General features: G+C 38.8%; 1 protein-coding gene and 1 long non-coding RNA gene across 16 annotated transcripts in view; both read left to right on the plus strand.

Annotated features, from left to right (window-relative positions):
* zmynd8 (zinc finger, MYND-type containing 8) overlaps positions 1–2,613 on the plus strand; it is a 145,056-nt gene extending 142,443 nt beyond the window's left edge. For 7 of the 15 annotated variants that reach the window (XM_048549860.2, XM_048549868.2, XM_048549859.2 and 4 more), the window contains one exon: positions 1,642–2,611. In XM_048549860.2, coding sequence (XP_048405817.2) covers positions 1,642–1,743 — 102 coding nt within the window. In that variant the 3' untranslated portion in view covers positions 1,744–2,611. Of the gene's footprint in view, positions 1–1,641 lie in introns of all 15 variants that reach the window. The other 8 variants (XM_048549866.2, XM_048549865.2, XM_059652748.1 and 5 more) reach the window with 3 other exon arrangements.
* A 10,486-nt stretch (positions 2,614–13,099) lies between these two features.
* LOC132210750 (uncharacterized) overlaps positions 13,100–24,660 on the plus strand; it is a 29,173-nt gene continuing 17,612 nt past the window's right edge. The window contains exons 1-2 of the long non-coding RNA XR_009446921.1: positions 13,100–13,209; positions 14,648–14,940. This is a non-coding gene — a long non-coding RNA (uncharacterized LOC132210750). The remainder of the gene's footprint in view (positions 13,210–14,647; positions 14,941–24,660) is intronic.

Consider the following 24,660-nt stretch of genomic DNA (forward strand, 5'->3'; position numbering starts at 1 on the left):
GAGATTTTGAAGCTTGTGAAGTCCACATTGATACCCTTGGGCTGCAGGGTTCTCAAGCGAAATATGAGATGCTGTTCCTTTACCTTTTGGGTGGCGTCATTGTGGCAATGCAGGAGGCCCAGGATGGACATGTCGTCCAAGGAGTGATTGGAGGAATTGAAATGGTTTGTGACTGGGAGGTGTAGGTGTTGCAAACTGAAGAATACTTCAGTTTGAATAACCATGGCTCATCATTTTGTGAAAGAAACAATATAAGAGTTTTTTACTTGCATCTGAAGCAGTATTGGACTCTTGGATGTACAAATAAGGGGAATTTATTCCTTCTTAAGTCCTCTCGAGGTTGATTTGCCCTGACTGTCTTCTCAGAAACCAGTTCGAGGTGTCATCTGCAACAAGATACAAGTCACTTACCTGAATGTGACACTGGTTGGAATGGGAGTGCCTCTCCAAATTCCGCATTGAAAAGAGAAAATCACAGCCATGTCCCTATCTCACCACCTCTAGGTCAAACATCTGCAATCATTGCAGTCACCTTCTGAACTGTTCAAATTTTTAAAATTGCTAAGGTAGTCTAGTCCCCGAGCGTTATCAATTTCTAATATCAGCAGGAAACCAGACTCCCATTCAGAGGCTAGCCAGCAAAAGTTGGGCAAGTTTATTCTGAAGCAGAATTTCACCTTTTTTTGCCAATTTTTAAAGCATTATTAACAGAAAGTTACTGTTGGATTTATTTGCATCACTTTTACAAATACTCCCAGTTTTTATACCACTTTATAATAAATATCTGGCACTTGACACATTCTACCACCAACTATATCTTAGAGTATTGTTGTTCCTCCTGCAATCACATTGGAAAGAGGCTGACGAATGCAGAAGAGCTGTAATCTCCTCCCACTGTCTGCAGTCATATTAAGAAGGGATCAGTTGTACTATGGACAATTGGGAATAGAATGGTGACATTTTAAAACTGCCACTTATGAGCACAAATTAATTAAATGATCACTGTCTTTTCATGTCCATCATTATTTTGGAGTGTCTCATCTTGGTACGAGAATATGGCAACATTGCTCTGTCTGCTGAATTCTCCTTCTCCTTGAACCTTGTCAAAATAAAAATTACACTTGCTTCTTAATGTTAAGGTGATTAAGCTGTTTTTAAACCTGTCATGGGAGACTGGAGGTGAAGATTCGCAGACAGCATTCTGTAAACTCTGCTATGTCCTGATGTCTTTCAAATTTAGGGGTAACCTGACAGGTTTTATTGTATGTCAAAGGCAGAATAAATGTGATGTGTTTAGTTTGGTAGTTACCAGATTCATAATTGTATTCTAATGTTTTCTTTGATTGTTGTGTGCCCCTTTGCTTTCTGATGAATTGGACATGTTCAGTGACCTAGTTACAGAATGTGATCCCCTATTTCTGTACAGTGGGTGGAAGATTTGGAGAAATAGCAGGTGAGTTATGGGCACCCACGTTGCAGGTGGTCAATGAGCTGCATCAGACATGTTCCAGATGTTGCCACACAAATGGTCTGAATTACAATTTTTCTTTTAGAAATTTGCAAAGGTAAGCAATGCACTGTTTATTTGTCGAGGATTAATGGATTTACAATTAAATTCAAATGGTGTTTTTCCACCTACAGACTATGCCAGTTGTCGTGACTCCAGCAGTTGGTGCAATTGCAGTGCAGCCAGAAGTCCAGTGCACTCAGACCACAATGCCTGTCCAAACCCGCAGAACCTGAATGCCCTAGATCTTGTTGGATGACATTTGAAGAAGGCAGCATTATGGATCAAGACTTTGCATGGAGAATTTGTGAATATTGCCCTCGCTCTCCAATGAATACATACATTGCTTATCTGCTTTGTACATAACATACAGAGCTTTCATGACACTACATTCTTGCCTAGCATTAAAAAAATCGAGAAGAATCCAACCTGAAGTCTTCAGAATATGATCACATCCCGCAAGCCTTTCATCTTTTTTAGAATTTGTCAATTCTAAAGCTTCATCCCCTTTGTATTTTCTTTTAATATGACTTAATGGAAGATTCTAGACTCTAGTTTCTGAAAATGTAGTGAATTGGGGAACGTATACAGCATGCAATAAAAAAAGCCTTTAGTAGTTGGACCACAGCATATAATATTTATATGTAGGAGTCTGTGAAACCCAGTGACGTAATGAGCATGAAATGGGGGGTACTTTTGGCATTTCTAATGAAGGAGTACAACATGGGGAGGTACATCTCGCTGCTCATTTATTTTCCTCTTCTCCACATGTTAGCAATTGTTTGCTCTTGGTTACATATGACATTTGAACACAAGGAGTTTGTGTGTATATGAGATAATCCTTTATGTTCAGAATGATGCCAGTGCTTTTCTGATGTGTATATTTTTGTTTTTTATTTTTCATCCTGGTTTATAAAATAAGCAGTTTGTACAGTTTTCAGCCAGTCCTGATGGGTAAATGTTATTAAAATAAAAAGTTTAAAAAAATTGACACTATAGTAAAATTACCATTGTTTTTTGAGAACATGACTTGCTAGCCTAACTTGTGAAACAGAATTGCTTTTAGCATAATGGAAGTATTTTTTCACATTTCTTTGTACAAAGTTTATATTAAAAATAGCAAAAAAAAATCAATGGCTTGTTTCTCTATTATAACCTCTTTAGTATCTTTGAATCTACAAGTAGCTGGTAGCATGGAAGAAAATTGCTTTAGTGCTCACATCAGTAAGCATTAGAAAATTGGATATTTGCTCCTGGTATTTTCGACTTCTTGTCACACTATGGAAAGTGAAAATCATTGGTTGGATTTTTAAACAGATTGGAGGTGCACAGGAGAGCAGTTATGCACTTGTATCCTCCATGTTCCTTTGTGTGCCATCATTCCAACCCCAATTGAACCAACAGCCTGTTTCTAACCCAGAATGGAAAATTATGGCCCATGGTTTCATACTGAAAATGAATAGGTGAGGTTTATGGATTAGTTTAGCGAACATCTGTTGTTTCACAGCTGATGTTAAGGGCTGCTTTTAAAATTTGTTAAAATTTACAATGCAACTTGCTGTGGAGTTCAGAAAAAGCATATTGTTTGACTCTGTCTTCATCAGTGACTCAAGGCAGGAGTCTGTCATCACTTTTTAAATTAAAAGTTCAGCTCAATATGTAATGTGACTTGTTTAACACATGGTGGGGCTGTAACCTTATAAAAATGGCTTGTCAAAATGAGATACTTTTCAGGTCTTGTAAATATAATCCCGTAACACACAGCAAATATATTTTTGTGTGACACCTATTTACAGTATTACATAATGTATTGTTTAAGGTTGGGATGGTAGAATTTAGTGGAAGTGAACTCTTATTATCAATTCTATATTTAATGAGATAGTACCTACCGTAAATGGGGTCAGTTGGCTTGTTTATAACTGAGGATTATCTTGCCATGTATAGCTTGTTGAATACTATTGAATCCTTTATAATTCAGATATAGGAGAGGTGCAGCTGAACTTTCCCAATGCCTGAATAGCATGAGCATAGGCGAGTCAGTTGGTAAAATATGGTAAAGGTCAGAAAAATTAGATTCTTGATGTGAGAGAGTCCAATTTTTACACCTGAGGTTTTAGTGGTGAGATGAGAATCTTGTTAGTGAGTGGCAGGAGGCCTATTTGAATGTATTAACGTCAGGTTATTACCTATTATCACCTCATTTAGATGCAGTATGCTATTCTCTGGAGGTGTGGCGTTGGACAGTGACAAGTCCTGATCTGAAAATCCGTGAATATCTGGTAGCACCTCCTCCTAACAATTCGCCGCATCACGGGGCACGCTGCACAGAAAGTGACTGCCTGCACTCTAAACGCCTACCCCACCACCCCACAACCCATCAGCCTTATCACATCACCTGTCATATCTCTTCCTTAGAATACAGTTCTCCACTTTAATACTGCACTTTCGAGCAGAACCAACACCTTACATTGTGATACAGCCACCAGACCACTTGAGCACAGGGACAGGCATTGGAGCAGTCTGCATCTCAAGGCTGTTAAGTAGTTTAATGTCTGGTACCTCATCAGGTGCATTCTGAAAATCCAAGAAATACTACATTCTGTGCTTTCCCCTTTCTCTATCCTGCTTGGTTCTGCCACCAATTCTAAAAAAATTATTAAGCATAAGTACCATGTCACAAAGCCATGCTTTGACTTTGTTTGATCATGTTAAGCATTTCTAAGTGTTCTGCTATTACATCCTTTTTATTAATTCTAATTTTTTTCCCAATAAATAACATTTAGCTAACTGGCCACAAATTACCTGTGGATTTTTTTTGTCTCCCCTCTTTTAAATTAAGGTATTGCCATGGCACTTTTCCAGTCCTCTAGGACCTTTTCAATATGTAAGGATTCTTTGATTATTGCTAATACATCCATCATCCCTGTGGCGGCTCCTTTGAATACCAAGGATGCATCCCATCAGGTCCAGGTGATTTATTGATTCTTAGCCCCAGTACATTATGTAACCCTTTTTCTCTAGGGCTAGTTATTGTAATTATTTCTTCTCCTCATTTTGCCCCTTGATTACTCAATAATTTTGGCATGCTATTAGTGTCTTCTATTGTGAAAACTGGTGTGAAGTATTTATTCAACTCCTCTGTCATTTTCTGGTTTTCCAATATTAATTCCCCGGCTTCATTATCTCCGGGACCAATGTTTACTTTGGCTTCTCTTCCCTTTTACATATGTAAAGCAGCTCTTGATCTGTCTTGATATTACTTGCAAGTTTGCCAAAGTTCAACTTGTCCCTTATTTTTTGCTTGCTTGTCTTTTGTTGTTTTTTAACCCTTTCCTAATCCTGTTACCACTATTTTTTTCCTATTTTGCATTTTTTTTTTCAATGTGATGCTCGCCTTAACATTCCTTGTATTGGGTTATCCCCTTTCTAGAATCCTTTTTCACTGGGATATAACTTCACTGTGAGCCAAGAACGATTTTCTTAAATATCTGCCATTTTTCCTCAACTACTTTTTGCAGCTAAACTCCTTTCTCAATCCATTCCACCTAGCTCTACCCTCATTTCTTTGTGATTATCTTATTTAAGTTTAGCTTGGTTGTTCCTGCCTCTCAAATTAAATGCTAAATTCTACCATGTTATGGTCACTGTTTCCTACTGGACCTTTTGCTCTGACATTAATACTAAACTCACTTCATTACATATTACCAGACCCAAAACAGCGTGATTCCTGGTTGGATCCATAACGGATTGTTGTCGGACCTTGTGGCTACCTCTGCCAATCTACATGAAGGTTAAAGTTGCCCATGATTAATGTAATGCAGTTTTACGTGCCCTTATCTTCTTATTTATTCTGTATCGTGATGAATAACAACTGTTTGGTAGCAATCATCGATCGGTCCCATATGTAATTTTTCTGTTACTTAACTCAACTCCACGGGAATCTATATCAACTTATCAAAAGTAATTTCTCACGATCTTACTTGTTCCTTCCCATAGTAACCATGTCATCTCACCATTCTTCCTGTAATGCTGCTACATCCCCTTGTTTTGTAGGTTTATATTTACTCTTTCCCAAGCAACATCCACCTTCTCCCCCTGCCCCCCCCCCTACCGCCAAAATCATCTAAAGCACTTCCTGAAGCCCTAAGTATTCCATTTACCAGGTCATTTGTCCCAGCATGGCTCAAGTGAAGCCCATCTCACCAAAAGAGCTCCTTTTTACCCCAGTACTAGTGCCAGTGCCCCACAGACAGACAGCCATTCCGGCCATAGCAATCCTTGAGCCAGACATTTTAACTCCTTGAATTTTATTTACTCTAAGCCAGTTTGCCTGCCTCTTCACCCCCTACCCCCACCCCACCCCAGCTCTGCTAAATTCAGAGGTTATTGTCCTGCAGGTTCTGCTTTTTCATTCAGCTCCTAGCTGTTCAAAATCTTTCAGGCAAACCTTCTGCTGGTATGAATGTGGACAATGATTTGGATCTCTCCCATCCCACTCCAAGTCCCCCTTCTGCCATGAGGAGATGTCCTGAATCCTGGCAGCAGGCAGGCAATTCAACCTACCAGAGACTCATGCAAAGCTAGAGAGAGCTGTATCTATCCCCTTTAATTACATTGTCCCCCACCACTGCTACATATTTATTCTGTTGTCCGACTTGAATGGTTCCCTGTACCAAAGTATTTTGGTCAGTTTGTTCATTCTCCCTGTAGTACTCGCAGCTTACAAAAACTTTGTAATTGTTTGATAGTTGCAGAGGCTGATGCTCCTCAACCTTACTCCCACCTCTCCCCCGGTCCTCCTATCTGCCTCATCACTTGTCCCTGATCACAAACCTATTTTGAATTACCAATCCTGAGGGGTGTGACTGCTTCTGGAGCAAAGTATACTGGTAACTTTACCCTTCTCGGGTGTGATGCAATGTCTGGAGCTTGGACTCCAGCTCCTCAAATCTGATCCAAAGCTCTTTGACTCTAAAGTGTTTGCAACTTATAGGGTTGGAAGGGATCCACAGCATGGAAACAGGCCCTTCGGTTTAACTTACCCATGGTACCAATCGTATTACAGATGTGTTCATTTTGGATCACATTAGTGCCCGGTAGCTTCCGCTTGTAAATGCAACACATCATCCATCTTGCCACCTTATTGGACTTAATTTAAAGAGTAGTGAATAGATTCCTTGCTGTTTACTCTAATTTTGTTTCTTTAAACAAAAGCACCAGTGTCAATCTTGTACTTCAGCTATTTCTAAGAGAGCAAAGTGAAACAAATTAAACATAAGCTGACAATTTTGCTTTTACTTTAGAGACCAGAAGTAGTCACTAATCCTATTTTCCATCTTCCATCTCAATGTTTGTGTCACCCTGTGGTGTATAACTGGTCTCAATGCAGCCCAGCCTTTTGATCCACGTCTTTTATGTTCCCCACTCACCTCATTCTGATGAGTTTACGTTTTGTAGTAAACCTAACAGAAAGCACATCTGCTTCTCCCCTGCAACCCAGCCTCATGCTAAATTTTGGCTTTAAACAAAATTTCCAAAAGCCCTCACTCGGTCTTCAACTCTGCTGAAGCCTCCTTATATTGATCAAATGTGTGAAGTGTGCATCAACCGAATAGGCATGTCTCAAAGTCTAAGGGGAGAAGTCCACAGTTGAGTTAAGGGGCACTGTTCTCAGGTGGTGCCAGTATATTAAGTCAGGGGCATCATGCGTCATCAAGCCAGAACTTTGGACATGGTCAGTCCAGCCACCTTTGGGGCCAAGGATTCCATATTGCTCAGTCTCACAGGGTGTGAGCCATGGTTAGCCCTGAGAAATGTCCAAACTGCTTGATTTTAAGGAGACTCTGTCCTGGTTTTAGTTTTTACCTGATTTACATTTTTAAGATTCCTTAGTATGGGTTTCTGAAAGTTATGCAGGAGGTGAAAAAGGCTGGATCCACGAGGTATGTCCTTTATTCTCTACTGACAAGGAATAACAGGATTGTTAGCTCTTGTCAGACAAGTTTTTGTGTTTCCAGCTTCACATCTGCCCTGTCCCCTGCTGGAGAACTAGCTTATGGACCGCTTTAAAACTCATGAGAGTGATGAAGACTGACATCACCACTTTCCTGCCAAATACTACCATATGCTGGTCAATCTTGCAGGATTTCAACAAACAACAGTTTCAGATTATAGCCACCTGCCACAGCCAGGGTCTCCCTTGTCCTCAGTTTCCAAAATTCATTCACTGCCTCTTGTTGTTTCCAAACCTTCAAGGCAGTGCTGCCATTAAATGCTGTTACACTTTCTGTGGAATGAGTGTATTACATGTTCCATGATAACTGAAAGGTTCAATTTTTTTTTGTGGAAAGTGTAAGGTTCGTTATTGATATGTAATTTAAAAATGCCAATGAGATTTTAGTTTGCCTTTTTTCAATATCAAGGAGACTTTTTTTCACCTTTACCTTGTTTTGCACTTTGAAGGTATGTAAAAGTGCTGCACAGTACTTATATACACATACATTCTACACTTTATTAACATTTCCTGTCGTGACAGATGTCTGTATGCTTCTCTAACCCCTTATTGCTCAACTCATTAACATTTCAACTGTCAGCCCCAGGCAGTGACAGCTTTGGCTAAGACCCAAAAGTAGAAAATTACATTATGACCCAAAACAAGATGTTAGGGGAAGACGTAAAGATAAACATGGCTACTTCCTATACAGGACATTCTCTGTGTGTGGATTTCATTCATAATTCAAAATTTAACTTGCTATCAACTCTAGCTACACTTGATTTACTTAACGCTGATGAGTGGGCAAACGTTACCTGGTCTGTATACTTGTTTTTACTGCGATGGTGGAATTACGAGAGACAACATGGAAAGGGTCCATTTTCTCCACCAAGTTTGTGTTGGCTCTTACAACGTACAATATAACCAGCACCAATTGCCTATTACTGCAACTCATTCCCCATCTTCGAAGTATTTTTATGAGGCAATGATTTGGCTTCTCTGTTAATGACTCAGCAGCTTCACCAGTGAGTACCTGAGAAAGGCATTCCACAAGAACCCAAGTTCTGCTAGGTTGGATGACTCTAGCCAGAATAATAGTGGTGCCACAATAACTGACCTTGATGGTCTTTGGAAGTGAAAAGTAAGCCAGGGCTTCTGCTTCTGTTTGCAATCCAATAGCTCTTCCTGAATGCCTCTATGTACCATCTACAAGCTGTGTATGGACAGGACTGAACTTGTCAATACTTGTTATCTGCAGTAACATTTAATCACTTGGATGAGCTTGAGGTCACTGGCATCATGGAACTATAATGACAGGAAGGATTCAATGCCTTTAGGAGAAGACAGGGAACTGGGGAGATAAGTGATGGAAAAACTGTTATAAATCTTAGTAGTGTATTCACTTTCTCAGAGGCTGTTTAAATGATTTGAAGCTTGGGCTAATTGTTTCGAAACAGTCAGATAAAATACCCCTGCAGCAAGCCATGAGATCAGCTCTGGTTACCAAGCCCAAGTTATTTTAGTGTTAGGGCTTTGTGCCACTATTCTGTTGGCCACAGTTTGAGATAAATAACTTACCCAAAAGTAGTGTATTGTTAGTTTTCTTTTGAGGTTTAAAGCAAATTAAAGTGTTTGTTGAGGTAAAATTACGGAGGGGGAGGAAACCTTGATTCAACATTGGCCATGCACACAAAATATTCACACTGTCTTGCTTAACAGCTATCTCACAGCAAAGTAGTAGACTGGCTGAATAATCATTAACCTACACTAAATTACATTGACTTCTAATATGGATTCCTTCCCTGTCTATTCTATGTTCCAGAATACAAAAGTATGGATAGGATCAAATTTTGCAGATATTGCTTCTGGTACAGAGTGTGGTGTGGTCATGTAAATATTGGGAAAATATTGGATCTTGGGATGTGGAACTCTGTGGCAGGTGCTAAAGTTGAAAAATGTGTCAAAGTTGCCCAAATAATACAACAGAGATCTTGTTGTTTAAACATACTTGTTTCCTGTATTTGTAAGTCATACAGAAATGTGAAGCTTTCTTATCTTTATAACACATTTTTCTTCACAACTGGACTTCTCAAAGAGCTTTACAGCCAATGAAATACTTTTAAATTGTACATAACTAACAAAGATAATGCTAAGTATAGAGCAGTCCCTCAGGATCTTGACTGAGAAGGTGAAATTTTCTAGTTCACCAATAAGATATCCACGGTGGGTGAATGAATATTCAACCTACTCCAGTAGACATGTCAGCAGATTGAGAACAACATTACCTTGAAGCTTTCTGATTGTGCTCTCAGCTGCTCTGTTGTATTGGCCATGGCAATTCGCCTTCTGACATGGATTGCAGCATTGACATCCCATTCCAGAAGTCACTGCTGATGTGGACCTTGGAGGTCCATGCAGAAGAAAAACAGAAGGAAAACACTATTTAAGAGTAACGAGGCTTTGGATGGGGAAGAAGCAGTCCTCCATGAGGTCCCAATGGAGACAGGCGTTTAATCTCTGACTCCTGAAAGTCTTTGTAATCATGCCTTATTAGTCAACATATCTTGCACCTGTCACTATCATGAAATAAACTACAACTTCTTTTAGACACATTCCTCTTTTGTTAAGACTTTGTTGTGTTTTATTTTATTATTTTGAGTCAGAATGTATAAGGTCTAGTCCTATGTGCCCAGGAGCTATGTTGCAAAATATCCAGGGAGATTGATTAAAAATAACATAGAAAAGAGAATTTGGTGGAAACACTGTACTCTAACTATAAGCCACCACTGATTGGTACCGTGGCATGCAACAACAATGACCAGATCATTGATCTTGTGATGTTGATTGAGGGATAAATATTGCTCAGCACACGAGGGATAATTTCCCTGCTCTTCTTTGAAGTGGTGCCATGGAACCTTTTATGTTTACCCAAGCTTGCAGGTTGTACTTTGGTTTAGTGTCTCGTCCGAAAGATAGCACCTCCAACAATGCAGTATAGTCTCAGTACTGCAGACGTGTTTCGGCTTTAATTCTTATGTTCAAGTCCTTGTCTAAGGCCTTAATCGCTGAACTTTGTGACTCGGAGGCAAGAACACTAACAAGTGAGCTGTGACTGGCATACGTCTATCACTGCAGTCTATCATCATGCATGGACCACTTAATGTGTCACTTCTCGAACTGATATGTATATCAAGATTAGTTCTGTTTGTAAGTAAGTACTTCACTCATTAAATTTTTTGTACTCTTAGTTTACAGTTAATGCCATTATTAGCTGAGGCATAGAGTTTGAGAGCAGGGGGGTGATGCTGGAACTGTACAAAACGTTGCTTAGGCTACAGCTAAAGTACTGTGTGCAGTTCTGGACTCCTCATTATGGAGTGATGTGGTTGCACAAGAGAGGGTGCAGAGGAGATTTACCAGGATGTTGCCTGAACATGAGAGTCTTAGTATGAAGAGAAATTAGATAGATTGGGGTTGTTTTCCTTGGAGCAGACAAGACTGAGAGGGCACATGATTGAGACATATATAATTATGGGGGGCATAGATAGGGTAGATGAAAGGGAACTTTCCCCTTTGTGGACAGATCAATGACGGGGCGGGGTGCATAGATTTAAGACAAGGGGCAGGTGGTTTAGAGGAGCTGTGAAGGAAAGTTTTTGTAAACAGAGAGTGGTGGGAATCTGGAATTCACTACCTTTATGGGTGATAGAGGCATAAACCCTCATAAGATTTTAAAAAGTCTTCAGAAATGCACTCGTGATGCCAAGGCATACAAAGTTTTGGGCCAAGTGCTGGAAACTGGGATTAGAATAGTTAAGTGGTTGTTTTTGATTGTCACAGGCTTGATAGGCAAATGGACCTTTTTTTTCTGTGCTGTAGACCTTCTTGAGTCTACTTCTGTATGGTATATTGTACTAGATATGATGCGGTGTTAACAGTATTTGTTAATCTTCAAACAACTAAGCAAATATTTACAATGAAATCTCAACATTGCACAATTTTTACTGCAAATAAGGTTGGCCTGCTCTTTCTAAAGAAGGCAACTACATTGGGTTGTACTGCCAGCAGTCCCAGGCAACAAAACATAAAGAGAAGGAGTCTGTAATGTGTCCTGGAACAGACCCTCATCCTCCAGGTGAGGGATGAGCCTAGTTTGTACTACCTTGCCTTCCAGGTGAAAGGTGGATCTAGTAAGATGAGTCAGTTTCAATGGTAAAATGAACAGAAATGAATCTGTTTTCCAGCATCTTTCCTCCTTAAATGGAATGTAGCACAAAACTCGTTTCGAAACTGTGATTTAAATATTTCCACATTTAGCTTGTGTGTTTCAAATACAGATGAGATATAACAACTTATTTGAAAAGATCTGATAACATACTTGAAAAAATATAATAATGTTTATTGTTATTCCAGCCGTGTTTTTTAAAAAAATAATGTAATACAATATTAAATGGCCATGGGTGTTAGTTTAATTTAATCTTCATTTGGCAGGAGAACAGACTGATTAATGTCAAAACTATCACAAGTTTCTGCATGAGGTGATTTGTTGCTGTTTGTTCAGCATTTAAATAACTTGAAAAGTGAAACCTGACTGATATGAAGGATGTTGGGACTGTATTTGGGGTGAGTTTCAGGTTAATGTTAAGGAGACTGCGACTTATCTTATTGCTTCACTACTGATTTCAAAAGATGTGGCCGTTATGTAAAAGAGTGCAACACAATGGTACAAGATAGAGCTGTGTCCACAATGCCTCAAGTAATGAGTTCCTAATATCAGAAAGGGGGCAAAATCCATCTTTAGCCTTAGTGTAAAACTAACTATAGTAAACCAGCAGCATGTTTTATATTCGGCTTGATGTGCTTTTCCCCTTCCAGAGAGTTACTAGTGGGTGGAATCTGCCAGGCAGTGACCAGCTTCATGTAGAGACAGTCTAGAGTAAGTCAATTAATCTGTTTTATTTTAACTCTTTTTGTGGCAATCAGGTATCAGCCGGGCTGTACTGGAACTCAAGACCAGTTTCACCATATTGGGAATTCATATCTTTCATCATTCCTGGAGTATTTCACAATCATTAAAGAGATGTAAAAAGAAGGAAACAGCTTGAAAGCAGACTTTGAAATGATTTGAAATAACATACAACAGCTGACGATTATAGAGAACCTTTCATGTGCAATGCTGTATGAAGTGAAGAACAAATCATATGAGAAAGAGATTTCAAACCGTAGAGGAGATATTGTCCCCATTTATAATGTGGTCAAATGGACAAACTTAAAAATATTTTAAGGAAATAGAGAAAGAGTCCCAGAGAGTAGTGCCAAAACAACTCCATTGAAACCCGGAAGATCCTGAGGGGTCTTGACGGAGTGGATGTGGAAAGGATACTTCCTCCTGTGAGAGAATCTAGCAACAGCAATGATTTAAAAAATAAGCGGTCACCTACTTAGAACAGAGATGAGGGGAATCTTTATCTCACAAGGGATTATTGATCTTTGGAACTCTCTTCCTCGAAAGCGGGTGAAAGCAGAGTCTTGAATATTTTTAAGGCAGAGATAAAAGATTCTTCCTGATAAGCTGGGGGTGAAAGGTTATTGGCAGGAGGCGGGAATGTGATGTCATCAGATCAGCAATGATCGTACTGAACAGTGGCTTGCAAGGGTGCTCCTGCTCCTAATTGTCATGTTGAAATGAATACAGTTCCTAAAAGGACAGGTAAATGCAGAAAAGACCAGAGCTAGAAATCCGAAGAATTTGGGAAGAATATGGGAGGGAATGTAAGGTTGAAGAATCCCACCAAGGCTATGGAGGGACATCAGGATTTGGTCACCAGGGGTGTTTTAAATTGAGTATATCATGAGTTAAGTTTCAGCAGCCACAATGGGGTGAAGACAAGTACGGTTTGGTGTATGAAGGATAATACAATAATGTGGAAAACTTAGAATTTGTGAAAAGGCATCATATCAAACAGTAGGGGAAAGTGACTCTGGAGATGGCAAAGGTTGGAATGTGCTGTTATGTGACAGGCAATGCTGTGGACATGGAAGAAAGTGGAATTTGATAGCGTGTGAGCATTTGATTGTCCACTCAGGTTTAAAGAGGTCACTGATGTTTCTTATTGTTTGGTTTACCTTGATCAAGTAGCTGGGGAGAGAAATGACGTTGGTAACAATCAAATAAAGTCTGTAGAAAGAACTAGATGTAATTACATATTTATCAACTTTATGATGTCTACAATAAAGTAAAAAAAAATTAAATGGACAGACACTCAGGTTTGCTTATCTAAAAATATGTTGAACATACCTAGTTTTATTTTTGTATTTTCATTACTGTTCAAAATTATATTTCTGATCTCCCCATGTCTATTGCATGAGGCTAATGTTATGCTCACCAACATTCTGTCTGCCTGTAGCAACTAGTATATGTCTTTAATGTATAAAATTTCACCCTCAAATTGTCTATTAAACCTAATAGCTAACTTACTCTCATCAAACTATTTGCCCTGACTTTTCCTTTGTGCATCAGTATTTGGGTGGCATTTGGATGGTCAATCAACTTGGTCAGTATTGGAGTCTGTTTATTTTTCACAATGTGTTTTAATGTAAATGGGGTAATTGTTGCCAGCATAGCAGGTAAGAAACAATTCAAGCAATTAGTAAGGAGCAGCACTCCTTAAAAAGTATTCAGTTACTAGTTTCCTCCATTACATTGAACTTTAAGTATGGCAAGTACTAAGGCAATTTGGGATGAATAGCTTCACATCATTAACAAAATGCCGCAATGGTTGATTATATGGTTATTTCTAGTCATTTCATTATGATGGGCTAGTATTTAATGTGAATCCCTGAATTACTTACTTTGACCATAATGAAACTAATATAAAGTATAGAACATTAATCTTAAAGAAACAAAGACAAATTCTGTAATATTTTGAAAAATATGGATTTTCACTAATCAGTCTAGATGAGTTGTCTGACAGGGCAATAAAGAGCTTTCAGTAAACAATGTAATACAAAGCAGAATGGATTATAAGTTACGCATATTCTAAGGCAGACTTCAAATTTGAAATTTGTTGGCAAATATTTCTATTAATTTTAACAATTAAACAAAGACACCACTTTATTTAAATATACTATTTTCTATATTGTTACAGTTTGGGACCATCCAGTGCTAAGTTCTCTTTGAAACAGCCTAACACAAAGGAGCGAATTTAATGCCTTCCTTGAGGCATGTCAGGTCATGGGGGTGCCATGTATTCATATAGGAGAATGGCAGGCAGGGAGCCCACTGCCTTTGTGCCCCTGCCTTGATTAAGTCCGTGCCAGGAAGGCTTGTGGATGACCTTCCACCACCACTTCTAATTCAGGTCTTTAATTGGACCTTCTCGTGTTCACCATGGTTCATCGTGCGATCCAACAGATATCATGGAACAGGATGGCCCTTGAGGTAATGAGTGCGGGATTTGCTTCCTTTTCTTCCCATTCCTACTGCCACTCTGCATCATTATTGAGACATTGTGATGTGAAACATCATGCAGCTTATTGAACAACATGTCACCGTTTTAAAAGATTGGTAGCAAGCTCCTCCCAGTCATTCTGCCTCAATGTTTCCACACTTCATGGAGAGCTTCAGAAATTATTTGTTTGAAAACTTGTAGCCAGCATTTATTGCCAATTCCGAATTGTCACTTAAGAGTTGACCACATTGCTGTGGGTCTGGAGTCACATGTGAGTAAGCCATGTAAACATGGTGGCAGACATTAGTAAATAAAATGGCTATATGATCACCATTAAGTCTACTTTCTAATTTACGTGTTTATTGAATTAAATTTTCACTGTTTGTTATGGTGGGATTCGAATAACCTGGGGCTCTGAGTTGCCAGTGCAGTGACATTACCACCTCACCACTATTTCCCACAAAGTGCCTTTGACTTTCTTTATCCTCACCTAGAGCACTGGCCTCCTGAGAATTGAGTAAACAAGACCTAGCAGGGGAGATGCTTTTCAGCATCCAGGATCGGTGCCTACACCATTGAGAGGGTTTATTGTGCATGAGTTTTGCCTGAATGCCTGTTGTCCTGGCTTCAAGAAGAACATTAGCATTCATCTTGTCTGCCCATGGAATCCAAAGAATGGTGGGGAGGTATTGCTGATGGAATTTCTCGACGAGTCATGTGTCACTGACGTATAGTTCAGGTCTCACTGCAGCAAGCAGTATCATGACCTTGAAGATAAACTAGGACTTTGGTTGACTTGCAAAAATCTTTGACGTCACATACTTGCTAGAGTGACTTGTAGAAGGCTGAGCAGGTGCAGGGAGCCAATGTTGTACCATCTCATCAATTGCCTTTTAAAATAAATGACTACTAAGGTACGAGAAGTGCTCGTCATATTACAGACTCTTCCCATGAACACATATGGGAGGCAGAATATTTGGATGACTAGGTGATGGATTGATACGTGTTTTATTTTGGCAACATGGGAAGACAGGCTGAGTTTCCTGTTTGCAGAATTAATGAGGTCAAAGTGGCTTGCAATTCTGGTGCAGAGTGGGACATGACATTGCAGTCATCCACAAACTGTAAATCGTGTATGTCTACTGGGGGCACTTTATCTTTGGCGCAGAGATGACTGAGGAAAAGTCCATTTTCCATACAGGCTGTACTTAATACTGACACCAGAGGACAGTGATCTTTGAGGTGAATAGCCACCGTCAGATAGATTGTAAATGGCACAGCTTTCCTTGATACCAGTCCAGATTTTGAAGGTATCTATTTCAGATTTACCATTCAAATTATGGATACATCACCAAGAATCATTTGTGGATCATGATGAAGTTTTTTAGATATTGAAATCTATGGAGAACAATTCAGAGCCTTGTAATTTTCTGAATCAAATGCTTTGGTCGGATCAATGAATATTATGAAGTTGTGTTATACTCAGCATTTTTTCTTGGACCTATCTGGGAAAAAAAGGAGCATATCAGAGGCCATTAAAATTATGAAAGGTTCTGAAAATTGAATGCGGAGAAAATGAGCCATGTTGGAAGGAAGGCGTACAACTTGAAACTATCAGGATAAGATATTCACCAAGAAATCAGACCAGCTATTCAGAAGAACCCAAAAAGTGGTAAGAAAGGGTCACTGGACCTGAAATGTTAACTCTGCTTTCTCTTCACAGATGCTGCCAGATCTGTTGAGTTTTTTCAGCAATTTCTGATTTTGCGTCTGGAAACTTAAATGGGTTTGTTACTTCAATCAGGTTTTATTTATTAATCTCATATCATATTCCTGTGCTTCAATTTAATTGATCCTACCTTTTGACTAAGTTATCATTCTGGAATTTATTAGAATAGAGGTGATCTCTGTGTGTATGTGTATGTTCGGTAACATTGGTAAAACCATTATTTCCCATTTACACAGTGTTAAAGTGCTCTGTTCACAATGGCATGCAATCTTGCATCTAAGATATTGAGGTACATCTTCTTAATATTAATTAAAGTGCCACAAGTACCAGGAAAAAACAGTTCCAAAATAGGATCCAAAAAAGGGCAACTACACACTGCAGCAACATGGAACTACGCCAAGAGGGGGAGGAATATCTCTTCCAAGTGGTCAAGGATAGTGCATATCCAAAGAACTAGGTCAGGAGATGCCTACAGGAACAGCATCAGAAAGATTCTACATGCCCCGACACACTCATCACACTTCCCTGCATCAGGAACGTGTCAGAGCTGACCACAAGACTTCTGTGACCGCTGGGCATCAGAGTGGCACACAAGCCCACATCAACGCTACGACAAGTGCTCACCCAAACAAAAGTCCCACTCCCCGCCATGGACAGGACCAGTGTCATCTACAACTTCCCTTGCAGAGACTGCGAGAAACAGTACAACAGACAAACAGGAAGGAAACTAACAAGAGAACATGAACACCAACTGGCTACAAAAAGACATGACCAATACTCACTCATCTCAATCCACATGCACAAGGAGAACCACGACTTCGACTGGGACAACACCAAGATCCCGGGACAGGCTAAGCAGAGACGAGCACGAGAATTTCTGGAAACATGGCACTCCACGAAGCATGCTATTAATACACACATTGAACGCGACCCCATATACATTCCATTACGGAGGAAACCCGAAGTGAGGCAATCCATCACAACGGACCCCAGAGTTTAAAAACCAGGCGGGAAAACAAACCGTTGCATCATCAGAGGCTGCACTGAGGATGTTACCAAGCACGGTAATGAAACATCTGCGGAACAACAAACCAGCTCAGCGAGCCAACCAACCTCAACAGGATCTATTCTTGTATGAGCTTTTGTCAAATATGGTTATGCTGTCATAACAAAGGACACCTTTTAGATACTTGCAACAATTGCTTCTGAATCTATAACATAGGCATAATATCACAGGAGTGCAAAACCCTGGGTATTACATCCTTTGGAATTTAACACTAGCATATCATAGTGGGCAGTTTTTAATTTCTATCTAATGTGAAAAATGCAAATAGCAAGTTAAATAAAAGTATAAAAAAGTAAGAAGGGGAGACAACATATCATTCCTTGAGCATTTTCTACTTATCAGTTAATTATTGAACCATAACAACTCCATACATCTTCCTTAACTCCAAAATCAACAGCAACTTTAATGCTGTTAAAGGTGCCATGTAAATATCCCATCCCAATGCAGTTCACAGGAGCATTTGGAAAACAAATTATGGCACACCACCACAAAAAGAGATGGGGTGGATGTCCAAAAGCTTGGTCAAAGAGGTAGATTTTGAGTAGCAAGGTAGAATGTCAGAGACGAATACGGAGAGGTAGCCCAGAGCTTATGGCTTTGGGAACTGAAAGCAGGGCTACCAATGTTGAAGTAATTAAAATAGAGAGTATTCAAGATATCGGAATTGGATGAGCTTAGATATCTTGGAGGGGTGTGAGGCTGAGGGAGATTATAGAGATCAAGGAGAGATTTGAAAACAAGGATAAGAATTTTATAGTCAAAAGCTTTTTGCAGTTATCCAGGTGTGGTCCAACTAGGGTTTTGCACAGCTGAATGAAGATATTGACCAACTTGTATTCTAAATAGGAAAAACAACATTAAATGTTAAATTACTTAATTAATTGCAGGGCCACGTGAATTCATACATTGATATCTTACTTTTAGTGCAGGTATAGTCAGAACACTTGCTGGGATTATAGCCTTGTTTTTTGTGGTTAGTTCAGAGGATATGAAGCAGAATGGTTTGCAGCCTGAGGGTCCAGTTTAAATGTGTTAGTTCAATAGTTGGTGTTCAGTCCTAGCAGTGTTTGAGAACCAGGTGCATTCAAATATCTGCTTAAGATTAGAGCTTTCATTGGTTTCCTTTACTCCTTAATTTATTTTGCAACTACTGTAGTGGATTTCTGTGACATTGGTCACAGTGGTTTAGGTATCGTGCTGTTCTGGAGCGTATACTGCTGAACGTACTGTCTGCTGCTAGCATGGTGCAGTGTTTAAACTGGCCTTGCTCTTTTGTTAAATCCTGAATTTATTTATATTTGTTTGATCAGATATTTTAGTGACACCAAGTACTGTTGCAGATTACTCGAGAAAAGTAAAACAAAGCAAATTAATTTATATTTTAAAAAACTTCATAATTTCTGTCTCACATTATAAAATCTACACTGAGTGACAGTGATTGATTTGGGAACTTCCATGACCTTGAGCTCTAGACTTCTTAGTGAGGCACAAAACTTTGAGAGAAAGTGTCATTAATCACATTTTAGACACATGAACTGCTACAATATAAGTGTTTTTTTTATCATGATGTTACAAACTTCCAACGTACCTGAAAATGATTTTCAATAATTAAATTTATTGTTGTTTCATTGATAGAATATTCTGCTGGTACATAGTTGACCAATTGCATTTGTGCATTTCGGTATTTTTCAAGTTGATGTTGATGTTTTTGGCTTTGGTATTGTTTCTTACTTTTCGGCTGTGATTTGTTGTGGTTTGTAATCTAAGGTGCATGAAATAATTTAATTGGATTGTTGCATTGTGGATGAGGTATGTAGATGCAACACAGCCACTCATCCTGTGTGGCAATACTGGTTTAGACCATTTGGACTGAATGGCCTGAAAATTCTTCATAATGTATTACAAATTTAAGTGTACCGAAATGTCTTCGGGATTTGAATAGTTATGTTGTTTTATCAGAAAAGCCAACAACAATATTAATGTATGAGGCTGTTCATGATGATTTAAGTTGTTCTCCTAGAATAGCAGAATTGCATTGGCGCTAAGTGTCTCATAAAACCTTAGTTTTGTATGAAGTGTTACATTTAGCAAAGAAATGAACACTGGTCAGTCTGGTTTCAATTAACTTATTTAACACCATGACAGACAAATCATTCCTTATTTTTGTTTTATTGTAAGAATGACAGCAAGGTTTAGATGGTGGGTTCATGTTGTTTCAAAAGTTAACAAAAAGTAGATATCAATGTACATCTTCCTTGGGGGTGGAGAAAAAAATACTATTATCAATCTTAGTGTGATCACTTGTAAATGTGATCACACATAAATGCCAACGGGTACTTTTCTATTTCCAGAATACAACTCCAATCTGTCCAAGACAAAATTTAAGGCATCTGCTCATTGGGAATTAATTCATGATTTGCAAGCTGGTAATATTAAGCAACACTTCTTTATTCTTTTTCTTATAAAACTACTTCTGGACCACTTGACAGAAATGCCTGTGAAGTGGCTGTTCAAAATTCAAATGTGCAGGGCTTCCAAAAGCACAACACAGCCAATACTTGTAGCTCCAAAGCTGTTCCATATGCCCTTGCTACCTCAGAGATGTATCATTTTCATCAAAGGGGTCCAGGGGTTTCATTCACATGTTAGGTCCATAATCCAGTACAGCAGACAATTTGGCAATCATTTGTAAAATATAAATTTTTTAGACAAGAATAAGGCTCTTTCAACAAGAGCGGAAAACAGGGACAATATTGTGCTTTCTCACAATGCTAAACTGAAAAGAAGGGGAAAGAAAACCTGACTCCCTGCTATGTAAAATATGGCAAGAACGTGGAATACAAAATCCAGACCTTAACATAAACTAATAACAAAGAAATTCTGTCATAGAAGTTTATTGAATGTCGTTATAAAAATGTTGAGAGGAAGTGGTTAGGTATGACTATTGTCTGTAATACTGACCAGCTGTGGATGTTGAATATGAAACCTCATGAAATCAGACAGAATTTATAAGCTGAGAAAGTGTCAGACCTGATTCTGATAAATTGTAGACATTGCACTACTTGACCTACTGCTTCTTCAGGTCACTAAGCACTTTGCCGATTCCACAGTATTGGAAACAGTAACATCTTGACTATAGATGGGGGAGCATTGTTCTTTAAGAATCTGTCATTATCAACCTACTTAAAAAAACACAGGTTCCTTTTACTTTTATTTCAAGCTACTTGCTCTTCTTACTAACATATTCACGTTAACTCGCTCGATAGCTGTGTTATCCTTGGATCAGGTGGTATTGGCATCGAGTTCCATTCCACATATTTGAAACTAGGTTGACAGGACAGTATTAAGTGAGTGCCCCACTGGCAGAAATATTACCTCTTAGATAACATGCTAAGTTGAGGTCCTGTCTACGAAAAATCCAAATGGTACAATTTGAAGAAGCCTGAGAACGTTCTCTCTGATGTTCTGACCAGTGTTTATCCCTTCACTGGTATTAGTAAAGCAAATTACCTGGCCATTATTTCATTGCTGTTGGCAGAGTCTTGCTTTGTGTAAATTGGATGAAATGTTTTCCTAAAATAGTGACTGCACTTCATAAATGCTTCAATAGCTGCAAAAGCACTTTGCAGCATCTTTAACAGCACTATATAAATATTCCTCTTTTCCTTTTGGTTTATTTCCTTCCTTCCTGGCTGAAACAATTTCTGCTTTGTAGTTCACTACGTGGTGAAATATTAATCTCAGATGGATGGTGAGATCGAGATGCTTCTTAAGAGTGTGAGACAGAAATTCGGAAGAGAAGTCAATCACTAAAGCTTTCATGTAGTTCCTGGTGACTGGTTGAAGAATAGGATTGGCAAATGCTCAATAAAAGGTAACTTTCCCGTTTTATTGGTTTAGGATTATAAACATTTTCTTAAAATGTTCTAAGTAAGATTCTCTTACTTGGTAAGCCGTTACATGGGGTATGGTGCCTAAGCAAAACCATTATGTTTATGTTGCAGTGAAGTATTTGTGTCTATGCAATAGCTCCTGTTCTTGGTTTGGGCAAAAGTTTCAAATTCACCCCTAACAAACTAACCAGTCTATCTGAATTTCAAACTCTAACCTTCCTGCACCAACATTGTCCTGGGAAGTCCCTGATCTTTACAGCTTCTGGATGTTTATGAGAAAGCGCAGGAACTATAACTCATTAACATGTTGAGAGTATATTACCCAAAACAAAAGGCTCTTCTTTTGAATTCTTTTCTATTTTGGACACAGAACAGCATGATGTCCTTCAAAGTTCCAACAGCCGTGCAACTCTATCTCTCAACTTGTACAGATGAAATAGTCAAGAAATGCAAATGATCTTTGACAGTTTTTAAAATTAATTAAAAACATTATTCAATCAATACTACTTTATGGAAGGCGATTTTCTCACTGCCAGAAGTTCCTGCTGCTGTGGCACGTCCAAAGGACAGAGGGTTTCTTGTAACGATTAATTGATGTGATTTATTTTCCCTTTGCCATTTCGTGTTTGAACTGGATCTGGTGATCTATCGTCGTGTGAACTGGCAAATTTCAAGATGAAGTCAAAGTGGCCTTGAGCAAGATTGTTGGGCTTTTATCATCACTGACAAGTTTACTCACTTCATCATCCTCCTCCACCCAGAGCAACACATCAACATCTTCCAAACACATAAAAGGATAATCTAACTAATTTGATCTAAAAATATGTTATATCACTGTGCTGTTATTGTTCTATTGTTGCCTCACTCTTTTGATGGCATGGGAAAAAATGCATAATCAAGGTAACTAAGGATTGCAATTACTTTTCTTCCCCTCAAATGATGGCCTTTTTGACATTAAATTATATTGTTCCAGAACAGCCTCCCCAGAGACTGTAAAGGAGGATGTCAGAACTTTGCCTTCTAAACTGAGACCCTGTGAATGAGCATTGAAACAGCAGGGATCATGTGAACAGTCTGCTCAAACAGGTCCCCTCCGACCTGTCAAGTCTGTAGCCCCAGGTAGCATCCATAAATGTGACAGCTTGACTTGTGTGTCTATATCTGATCCCAGGCAGCCATCACACAAATGGCCGTCTACATGCATTAATGTGAACTGTAGGGCAGTAAAATATTCCGACACAATGAGATGAGATGAGAAGGAGAGTGACTGCTCTTTTGTTCTTGAAATGATAAATGATGTCCATGTTGGGACATCAGTGACTCATAGATTTAAATATCCACGCGCACATTTCTTCTCAATTTTAACAACAAATCTATGGTTCAAGATTTCAAATCATTAGACTTCAGTATGTACCCACATGTCCATGTTCAGGGGCTTTCTAGACAAATATTTTGAAAATTCTTAGTGCTGTGTTTCAAAGTATACATTGACAATTCTAATGAGATACTCAGAAAAAGCCAAATATAGAAAGCAAAACATCGAGTATTTTTAAAAATTCAGCATTGTGATAGCTTTGGAAGAGAGTTTGTATTAATAATGTGGAACCATATGATAAAAGCAAAGATTGTTCAATAAAACTATGAAATGCTTAAAATGCCTTTGTAACCAAAGTTGACTGTAATTGTCTGTATTTAAATGGAGTGGGTTTTTTGTGACTGTACAGAATTTAGCCATCATCCCAGGATTTGGAAACTTAGGTCAACCCATAAATGTTTCGGCTTAAAGAGGCTATTTTGACCTTTCTCCAAAAGGTTAAACCCTTAGATTGATTTTTTTTATTGTAGGTTTCTATGACAGCTGTGCAGTCAGTTTCAGTGCTTTACCTAAACAGTTTTGTAACCTCCATTTGCTGAGTCCCTTAGGCCAACCTTGTGTTTTGTGACAATCTTCCATCTGTTACATGTATCACTCAGGAGGTTCCTTTCATGTCCCCTTACTTTTGTTGTTCTAAGACTTGTGTAACAGTCTGATGTCTCAGACAAAGTAATGCACATTACTTCAGAGAACAGGCGTGCCCCAATTCCATGGAAATTTCTCGGTGCTTAATTCCCCATATAAATTGTAAATCGCAACTGGATAAAGTGTCTTCGATTTTCACTGCATGAATATTTTTATTTTGACAGGAAGGGCTACATTTGATAAAGTACTTCCTTCGCTGCTTTTCTCTTTGTTACCAAGCCACAGATTCTCTTCCACAATCAAGAACACGGTGAGGTGACTTGCTCCCGTGCTTTTACCAATGGTGATTTGAAACTGGCAAGTAAGAAGAATGCTAATAACTGCAGGGACCTACTGTTGATTTTGACTTTGTCTTGGAAAATATCCTTGGCTGTATTGACACTTGCCCCATGGTGGCACAGGTGAAATGGGTAATGCCTTGTGTAGGGCATCACAGACATGGATCTTGTGCTTTTCTTCTGTAGCACAGCAAGTTGGAGTTCTCAAGACACACTGTTACCACACTGACTCTTAAACACTGGACAAATTCATAGCCATTGTAAATATAAGAGAAGCAAAAATGTCTTTAAGTAAAAGTCCATGTTGCAAGATGATGTACAGTGTGACCAAATTAGGTGAACATTTATTTTGCAGAATGTGTGAAGTAGGGAATTGTGGTGACAATCTGAAATAAAACGATTCAGGGACAGAAGCTTTCTAGATGGAAAGTGCAGATGGTTGTCATGCATGAACATATTCAACAAACTTGCATTATATGTTGACAATTGTAGATTTTCCCTCAATGGAGTAATAGTTTCGGAAATTTCACCGACTGAGCATTGCATTTTATACATGTTTGAGGGAGTAGTTAAAATTTCCAGTACTTAAGAAAAACATGCTCCCTAAAGTTCTGAAGCATTCCAGCCCTTTTTGCCAAACAGAATGGCTAATGTCAACAAGAAAAGACTTATTAAGAATAAACTGGACACCCAATGTTGTGATGTGCTGACAGAAGTGCTCATG

The sequence above is a fragment of the Stegostoma tigrinum genome, chromosome 19, assembly GCF_030684315.1.
Source record: "Stegostoma tigrinum isolate sSteTig4 chromosome 19, sSteTig4.hap1, whole genome shotgun sequence".
In the NCBI taxonomy this organism is placed as follows: Eukaryota; Metazoa; Chordata; class Chondrichthyes; order Orectolobiformes; family Stegostomatidae; genus Stegostoma; species Stegostoma tigrinum.